This window comes from Pocillopora verrucosa, chromosome 1 (genome assembly GCF_036669915.1).
Source record: "Pocillopora verrucosa isolate sample1 chromosome 1, ASM3666991v2, whole genome shotgun sequence".
NCBI classification, from domain to species: Eukaryota; Metazoa; Cnidaria; class Anthozoa; order Scleractinia; family Pocilloporidae; genus Pocillopora; species Pocillopora verrucosa.
The window spans coordinates 21,282,201-21,291,909 of NC_089312.1; the positions used below are offsets into that span (position 1 = coordinate 21,282,201).

At 37.9% G+C, this 9,709-nt stretch overlaps 1 protein-coding gene across 1 annotated transcript; it reads right to left on the reverse strand.

The window, feature by feature from the left end:
- Positions 1-967: 967 nt before the first annotated feature.
- LOC131769018 (hemicentin-1) lies at positions 968-9,137 on the reverse strand. The gene is made up of 8 exons (XM_059084756.2): positions 8,819-9,137; positions 7,421-7,711; positions 6,959-7,231; positions 3,851-4,132; positions 3,112-3,381; positions 2,680-2,985; positions 1,812-2,289; positions 968-1,301 (listed from the first exon to the last, which is right to left on the reverse strand). The coding sequence occupies exons 1-8, from the start codon at positions 9,135-9,137 to the stop codon at positions 968-970; spliced, it is 2,553 nt and encodes an 850-aa protein (XP_058940739.2).
- Positions 9,138-9,709: the final 572 nt, after the last annotated feature.

Consider the following 9,709-nt stretch of genomic DNA (forward strand, 5'->3'; position numbering starts at 1 on the left):
GGAAAGTCTAAACGAAAGGACCTGGGATGACTCGAAGTGACAGGTTATACTAGCAAGTCAATGACTGAGTAAGTTTGGTATTTTGGAAGACGAGCTGTATAGTGACTTGATTTTCTATGGTGTAATGAGAATCATCCAACACAACATGCGCAACAGCGCGTTTTTTTCTTTGCGTCTTTCACCGCAATGTACCACTCGCCCGTAAAATCTCCATTGAAAACTACAGGTATTTACTGTCAACGATTCCAATCAACTTGGAATCCTTGGACTCTGTAGAATCCTTAGATCTGTTTTGTTGTAACTTATAAGTTCGGCTGAGTCTTTTCAACGTATCTTTCAGTACGGTTAAGAGAGGATGTCTTATAGGGCTGAGTTACAGAGAACTCGATGGCAATTGGGTGTATTTTTTGCAGCGATGCTTATCAGTTATCGTTGACTTTTTACAGTTTACCAAGGCTGTCTTTGCGACAAAAGGAAACTTTAAGAGACCATTACCACTAATCGTCTTCGCAACCATTGGTGCAGTGTAATGTCTCTTTCGCTCTCAATTTTATCATGATTCTTTTAAACCCCAAGGGAAAAATAAAAAGCCAAGACACACTAAGCAATACATGTTGATCTCAAGGATTAAATTATTCCAATCAAAATGTTTGGGAAAAGTGCATACGAAGCGATCTTTTACACGTATAGGTCACCTTACAATGTTCTCTGACATGCGAGAAGCTCACAAACTTTTTCCAATTCAGATCCAGTTTATACTTTTACTACCCTGTCGCTGCAATTCTCGCGTGATAATGATAATGATGATGAAAAGTCTTTGCCATCTTTTCCGATGCATTGCTTTGTGGTTGTGTATGATTTTCGCGAATACCATGACTCTTCCATGACACTCACTGAATAATTGAACTTTTTAATTTTACTTTTTAAAAACCAAAACGATTACATAAAGAAGCAAACAAACCAAAACCTATAGGGTACTATAGGCACTATAGTAGTCGCTCCCTTCGGTGGACGTCTCGGTCTCTAAATATTCTTGGGTTGGAGGTGGGACGGTTGGCCCGGTAAGCGAATCGTGAGCTGGTATAATACCACTGTAATGGGGTCCGTGCCCGTACGGACTCAAAGCGGACGACGGGATACGACTGTTCATGTTCGCGTACGTATTGCTGATGGATAAGTCGTCCGCGTAAGATGGATATGCTTGGTTAGCGGATGTGTAGATGAGGTCATTTTGAACTGAGTAAATTGGTTTCTGTAATTCAAGATGCTTCCTGGGTGGTCCTTCTTCAACTTCCTGATGTCTGTCATTTAAAATGTGGCAAAAAAAGATGTAACAAACAAATTCAATGCAACTTCACCACAAAAATATGTAACTAGAAAAAGGAAGAAAGTATTTCATAGCAGCTTAGAGTTTAGATACTGACTCCTTGTGTAACAGGCTCATCCGATGTACGTTCCTGAAGTCAGGTGAGGCAAAATCGATAAAGTCAGCGGTAACATTTAATTGAAAATTGTTCCATAAGCTGTGTCATGATAAAAATTATATTACATGTTCCCAAGGCTAAGATTAAATTTAAAACTGGAGATTTACACTCAAAATAGCCAGGCGATACAAATTATCATTAAAAATCCATCTAGAAATGAAGGTGGTTTTTAACCAGATATGTTTGCGAAAAGGTTAAATGTCCTTTACATGTATTTCTTTCTTACATATGGGCTTCAGATATAACCTAATTTTTGTTTCTTTGTCTTCCCTTCAATTGTAGTCCGAGATAGTCTTTAGTACTGTGATAATATGCTTTTTTGTTTACCTTTTTTCCTTCTTTCTCAGCCTACCAAAGTTTTTGACCAACACAAAGATTAAAAGAACCAATCCCACTCCAGCAACAGGTATAATGTACCACTCGCGGGAGAAAAATCCTAGGAAGATTTCGATGTAAACCAGAAAAGTGTTCGTGATCGCCCAAAACTCTGAATCCTCTGAATCCTCTGAAACAGCAAGGGACAAACCTTCTTCATATAGCTGCACTTCAATGATTTTTCTTATCTCGCATCTGCCCTCTTTGAGTAAAATTTCGTAGATTCCCGCTTGCTCCGGGCTTGCTTTTACTATTTCCAGCTCGGTTTTATCAGCGTTTAAAAAGGTGTAGTGAGGGTCCTTATCGTTCACCAATTCTTCACCATGCGTCCAAAATAAGGCGCCCAGGTCTGATTTCTCAACTTTCAACATAGCAGAATCCTCAGCCTTTATTTTAATAGGACTCTCAACCGAGGTATTCAGGAATACATCTGCAGAATAGTAGAATTGGGATGATTAAATTGTCTGTCCTTTTAAAAGTATGATTGTTGGATTATTTTGACAATAAAACGCGCCACAATAAACCATCTATGGCAAACTAAATCCAAATGATTAAATTATCTCGAAAATCGAGTGACAATCATTTGCATCCGTTAAGGTCATACAAACATAATTTAGTAAACTTAAACATTTGAACAAAAAAAAGAAGATAGAAAGTAGAAAGAAGATTAAAATAAATGAGATAGAGGGGAATAACTAAGATGAGAGAGAAAATAATACGGAGAAGAGGAGAAAGAAATGAAGGAAGAGGACAGATGGGTAAATATTTGTGTACGGGAAAGGGTAAGGACGTTTTTCAATTCATAAGTAAATTTTCTTACCACTAACTCTTAAAACAACAGAAGTAAAGGAGTATACAGAGTCGACAGGTGACCCATTCTGCATTAAAACTGCAAAGGCGGTGTAGTTTCCAGAGTGAGAAGGTAAAGCATTGTGGACATACAGCGCCGTATTATTCATCCGCAGAGAAAAATGCTCGTTTTCGTGTACTTCAGGAACCATGTTATGACTCCAAATAACGTGGAAATCATAGCCATGAAAATTGCTGTTAACTTCTACTGCAAAGGAAGCTTTTTCACCAACACAGATGTCTAAATGAGAGTTCATCGACCAAATTTTGATTTCCCCTGTGGTATGAATGTATAATCAGCATTAGAAAAAACAGTCGCTGGCTATTCTAAACTTTATATTTACTTCATTTTGACCTATCACAACTTCCGGGAGCTTGAAAAAAGTGACCAAACAATACAGACCTGTTTGGACTCGAATTTCTTTACGTTTCACACATCCGCCCTCTTTGAGGAAAACCTCATAAACTCCTGCCTGCTCCGGGCCTGCATTAGAAATTTCCAACTCGGTTTTTCTGGGAGTCAAAAGGGTGAGGTGAGGTTCGCCACCAGACAATAGGTTTCCATTGTGCTTCCAATCTAAGGTGCCCAAATCTGATTTCTCTACTTTCAAGATAGTGTTATCACCAACCTGTACGATAACCGGACTTTTGACCAAAGTGTTTAGGTAGAGATCTGCAAAATTGATTCGGAAGCCAGAAAACTTGCCATTTCTGCTTACCATAAACACGATTTATGATACGTTCTTATCAATGAAACACATAACCAACGCTGATCTGAGATGTAACAAATATTAGCATATGAATTATGATGTTAATGAGATGCCTAGCTTTATTCCTTCTAATGAAATAAAATATAGAGCAGGAAAAGGAAACAAAGTTAGGAAATGAGGAAAAATTAAGAAGGGAGGCGAAAAAAAAGGATGGGAGGGGTGGGTGGATGGATGGGCAAACGGATGGATGGACATACCGATTGCAGATGGATTAGACATTCAGATGGAGAAATAAATAAATGGATGGATGAAAGGAAGGAAGGAAGAAGAGAGGATTCCATGTACAGAATTGAAAAGAATAAAACTGTCGCAAAGGTCTGTATGATGTTTCCTAAGAGACTATATTATGTTTGCAAGTAGCAATGATCTTACCACGAACTTTCAACTCAAACGAAATGGACTGAACCATATACCACTCTTTAGTTTTAACATAAAAAGTATATACTCCAGCATGTATAGCTAAAGCGTTGATTATATTCAGAATTTTCCCATCCGCCTTCTCCTCAAAATGTTCATTTTTCGGCAAGTATGAGTGTTGTTGTCCCCAGTAGTATCTAAGGTTATATAAATCGCCGGTTAAATCGATCTTGAAAGAAGCGTTTCCACCAACACAGACGTCGTCAACAGAACTCAACGATGAAAGTTTAAAGTTTCCTGCGGTGTTAAAACAATATTGATGAGTGTGAGGTATGATTTCACAGCTATGTCACCGTGAACTTCGCCTTTCAACGCTGAGAAAGATGACACACTTTGCTTTCATCGACTGAATCACTATCATTGCATATTTGTAGGATTTCGATGCACCTAGCTGATTTTTGCAATGGGGCTGGTCTACAAAAGGTGGAATGCCAATTTTAGAGATAAATTTTTAAAGAGAGTGGTAATTATGGCCTCATTTTAAACCTTGTGACAGCTACAAGTCCCACTTATTTGAGAGATGCCCATATTCCTGATCAAAATGCAGAAAAAGAAAACTCGCCTATGAGCCAAGAAATAAGAAAGCTGTTCGTTCAGTAAGACAACAATTAACCGGGAAAATATAAAACGTATAACCATAGAGCGCAATTATCCTGCGATATTGTACAGTTAGTTATTTTGTACTGTAAAACACCTGTTTAACCGGTCGGCTGCGCCCGCTACGCTTCTTTATCCTCATAGCATTTCCCGCCTTTAAGAAATGACACTTGGCACCAAAAGAGGGGTTGGATAATAAATAACTTATTAGACCTTTTAGTGTGAAATATTGCTTAGTTTTTTTTACTCGTTGTTTGTATTTTGATAAGCCTAAAGGTGCTCGTCAAAATACGGTACAACTCGTAAAAATACTCAGCGATACTACACACCAAAATGTCTAATAAGATATATATATTCTGATTGCAGTTATATCATTGGTTTTAGAGGAGAAGTTTGTAGCATTATGTCTCCATAATACTGGAAAGCAATTACGACTGTTATATGCTGGCTATTCTTAAGCGCAATTTAGTAAGTGTTATCATCCGTGTTACTTATTTGAATAGCCAGAACAAGCTATCTCAACTGAGTAAAGGGGGTAAGTTTCTAAAGATACTGTGGTGCTACGTCGGTAGGAGAGTATAACAGGGTAATATCGACTAAGTTGATAACGTGAATTGGTCAAAGTAAAGAATTTCAAAGCTGGCGTTTCGAGCGTAAGCTCTTCGTCAGAGCGAATGGAGGAATTGTGGGTTGTATGTGTGTTATTATGCAAAAAAGGGGGTTACGCTATTGGTGTAAATATGGTGACGGGAAAACAAAAATCAATTAGTTGAATGAAAAGCGCTCGTTGATACCGGAGGCATTAGGAGTGCTGATTTGAAAGATAAAGTTTTTGGTTTAAAGATTTGCGACTTTCTGAACTACCTAGATGTAGGGAAAGGCTGCGAATTGTCATATGCTGCTTAGAATGATAAGGGAGATTTAGTGTCTAGCGACTGATTTGGATGCGTCCATGTCATATCTTTCTGCGTCGCGAAGGTGTTCTCGGAATTGGTCATCTAAAAGTCTTCCTGTTTCACCAATGTATAACTTCTTTAAATAAGTGCAAGTTATGCAATAGATGACATCGGCAGAGGTGCTCGTGAAGTGATCAGTGACCTTGATGGATCTCTTGGGTCCCAACCTTTTCTCAACGTTATGAATGAATGGAAAAGTTTTGCACCGTGCACGAGTGCATTTGACAGTTCCAGGTTAGTCATTGGTTTGAAATCAACTTTTGACCAAAAAGCTGCCTATTTGTTTTTTTTACGCGTTTAAATGAAATTATGGAGGTTGCGAAAAGACAGTGCCAGTTTCTGAATCTTTTTTATGTAACCTAAACTACGTAAACGACGAAGACTGAGCAACTGTAAAAAAAGTATAGAGTTCTTGATATGTAATGGATGCGAAGATGAATACAACAAGTAACTATGTGAATTTGTAGGTTTGTAGTAGTGCATAGACCATTGCCTTCAATTAAAATTTTGATGTCTAGAAAAACCGAAGAAGTGTCGGAAATTTCCCAGGTATAATTCAGAGCCGGAGGAGAGAAATTGACAGCGCTTATAAATTGAGTGAGTTCCTCTCTGGTAGAGGAGGTAGCTCCGATGCAGTCGTTAATGAAGCGACCGTAGAGTTCAGGTTTTGAGCCGTTGTACTGACCGAAAATTGGTCGTTTATCGTGTTTTTGACGATGTTTTAGTTGATGAAAGTGAGACCTTTGTCAACTTTTTCATAACAAGAGGTGTCAGAAAGTTACCGCAAAGCCTCTTCTTGGTAGAGTTCGGCCTCCCTAACAACGACTGCGCCTCCTTTTCGGCCGCTTTGATAACTGTGTCTTTGCGTTCTTTTAGACTTTTTAGTGCCAACCATTCTTCCGAAGAAAGGCTGGAAAATTTGGCGTTTCGATTGAATTTAAGTTTGTTAATATCGTGATAACATTTTTTTGATTAAAAAATCTTAAGATGCGAATTGACCCTCTGGGGGAGTCCATTTCGACTGAAGTGTTTTGAAAAGTATCTTTGTTCGAGGTGTTAAAATCGTCTTCCTTATCGTAAAAAAGGCATTTAACTGAACGCGGCGAAGGATATTTTCAACATCTTGCTTAAATGAAAATTCGTCGGGTTTTTCGGAAATGGGAACAAAATTTAAGCCCTTACTAAGAACTGATCTTCCTTCGCCGCGGAACTTTTCAACGCCTTGCTTAACTGAAATTTTGTTAGGCTTTTTGGAAAAGAGAACAAAATTTAAGCCCTCACTGAGAACTGAATTAAACTTATCTTCCTTCGCCGCGTTCGAACAACAATTAGCGTAGCTCCATTTCTGCATATAAACACGCACAGTTCGTTTATTCCTCTACCCGCTCTGACAAAGGGCTAACGCTCCAAAAATCGGCTTTAAAACTCTTTTCGGTGGCCAATTTACGATGTCAACTCAGTTGATAATACTAAATTACCCGATCTCAACTGAGCTTACTAACTCACAAACCTATTATATCCACATTAATTTCTTTCTGCAACTTGCATTCGCCTTCTCTGAGTGTAACCTCGTATTTACCCCCATGCTCCGCTCGGGCATTAGAAATTTGTAGTTGGGTTTTACTTGGATTTAAAAAATTTAAACCAGGTTCCTTGCCGTACACATCCTTTCCATTATGCGTCCATGATAAAAAGCCCAACTGTGATTTCTCAACTTTCAAGATGGTTGAAGTTGTACGCATTATCCTTACGGTATCCGGGACAAGACGTTTTAAGTGGACTTCTGTAAGATAGAGATAGAAGAGCACTTTTCGTTTCATGGTATTGATAGAATTGAAATTGTGCTATTTGATAACAAAAATAGAGAAGTTAAAAGATTTGGGAGGGAGGATCGAAGAAAGACCACTGATATCTTTACAATTACTTTGTTCTTTGAAAGGGCACGGAACAGTTTGTATAAAAGTAATCTTACCTCGCACTGTCAAAAGGAACTGTGTTGCGCCAAGTTTACGACCATCATTCTTTCGATAAACAGTTGCATAGTACCATCCTGAATGAACAGGCAAGGCGTCGTATACAACAAGATATATTCCTCCATATCCTATACCATAATGCCCTCCGTTCTTGACGTATTCCTTTTTGTAACGCCAGCGTATGTTGACATCATCTTCATGTCCAGAAATATTTACTCTGAGTTTAGGCATTTGACCAGCACAAACATCAACATTTGCGTCGTGTGACCAAACTTTATAGCGTTCCCCTTCTATTAGAGAAATAAACTTATAAGTATATAATCATAATAATAAAACTTTATTTAAACACAGTAAATACCTAAAGCCAGAGGCTTGTGGGGTCGTGTTAAAACAAAATTAATATGACATAAATAATATTAATAAATAATATATATAAATGTATCTAAAAATATAAAAATTTATATACAACTTCTTTTAAATATTAAAGCAATATATGTCTCAGACACTTCTAAGCAGTCACTCCGAATCCAACAAACACCAACAAAAACCGATAGTTTATTGATTTCTATGGATATTCGTCGAACTCAGAATGGCTGCCCAACAGTGTCTGATGGTTAAGTCAATCAATCCCAATAAGATATTTAAACATTGTTTTAAGATTGACTCAACCATATCTCAAGAATACATATACGTATTGTTATATTTTGGTTTACACTGATCAGTTAAACCATCAAAATTGAAATAAAAGAAATCACGTGACTTAGTTAAAAGTTTACAGAGATGCTTTGTACTCTTATAGTCTACGTAAATATCATTCTGGTTCTAGAGAAGAGTCTTTCAAGTCGTGGAATACTTTCTTTATTCCTGAAAGGAATAATCTTTTTTCGTCTTTGAATTTTCTCTTACCAGAGAAAGGGCCCTTTTCGGAGCAAAAATTTGGTGATAGGGTAAGGAATTAACACACAAAAAGGGCACTAGGGCCTGCATTATTCTTAGCTGTTGTCAGTCTGCAACGGAATCAGGACCAATCATTGATTTTTCAGTGTACACTTTTGGTGTTTCAAAGAAAATTGCAACCATAGCTTCCCCGAAATCATGTCTTACTCTGACACTTAGTAGAGCCCGTACGACCATAATGTTTTAGAGTCCACCAGTGTCAGACCATGCAACGCATAAAGTGAACTGCCGGATAAACCACGAGATAAAGTTAAATTTAAAAAAGGCAAATACTTGGGAAAAACTTAAGGTTAATAGAATGCAGCATAACGGAAAAAATATTCAAATCATGTCATTTCACGGGAATAACTCTCATTACCACAGCGGTTACTAATTTTAGGTTTGTACTTTCAACTTCACAACTTCCGGGAGCTTGAAAAAAGTGACCAAACAATACAGACCTGTTTGGACTCGAATTTCTTTACGTTTCACACATCCGCCCTCTTTGAGGAAAACCTCATAAACTCCTGCCTGCTCCGGGCCTGCATCAGAAATTTCCAACTCGGTTTTTCTGGGATTCAAAAGGGTGAGGTGAGGTTCGCCACCAGACAATAGGTTTCCATTGTGCTTCCAATCTAAGGTGCCCAAATCTGATTTCTCTACTTTCAAGATAGTGTTATCACCAACCTGTACGATAACCGGACTTTTGACCAAAGTGTTTAGGTAGAGATCTGCAAAATTGATTCGGAAGCCAGAAAACTTGCCATTTCTGCTTACCATAAACACGATTTATGATACGTTCTTATCAATGAAACACATTACCAACGCTGATCTGAGGTGTAACAAATATTAGCATATGAGTTATGATGTTAATGAGATGCCTAGCTTTATTCCTTCTAATGAAATAAAATATAGAGCAGGAAAAGGAAACAAAGTTAGGAAATGAGGAAAAATTAAGAAGGGAGGCGAAAAAAAAGGATGGGAGGGGTGGGTGGATGGATGGGCAAACGGATGGATGGACATACCTATTGCAGATGGATTAGACATTCAGATGGAGAAATAAATAAATGGATGGATGAAAGGAAGGAAGGAAGAAGAGAGGATTCCATGTACAGAATTGAAAAGAATAAAACTGTCGCAAAGGTCTGTATGATGTTTCCTAAGAGACTATATTATGTTTGCAAGTAGCAATGATCTTACCACGAACTTTCAACTCAAACGAAATGGACTGAACCATATACCACTCTTTAGTTTTAACATAAAAAGTATATACTCCAGCATGTATAGCTAAAGCGTTGATTATATTCAGAATTTTCCCATCCGCCTTCTCCTCAAAATGTTCATTTTTCGGC

Bases quoted from the DNA above. Each gene is read 5' to 3' on its own strand.
- LOC131769018 (XM_059084756.2), bottom strand. From the start codon at position 9,137: ATGGTAAGCAGAAATGGCAAGTTTTCTGGCTTCCGAATCAATTTTGCA. The intron at 7,712-8,818 runs GTCTGTATTGTT...TTTCTCTAATAG, and splicing joins AGAAATTCGAGTCCAAACAG to AAGGGGAACGCTATAAAGTT. The intron at 2,986-3,111 runs GTCTGTATTGTT...TTCATACCACAG, and splicing joins AGAAATTCGAGTCCAAACAG to GGGAAATCAAAATTTGGTCG.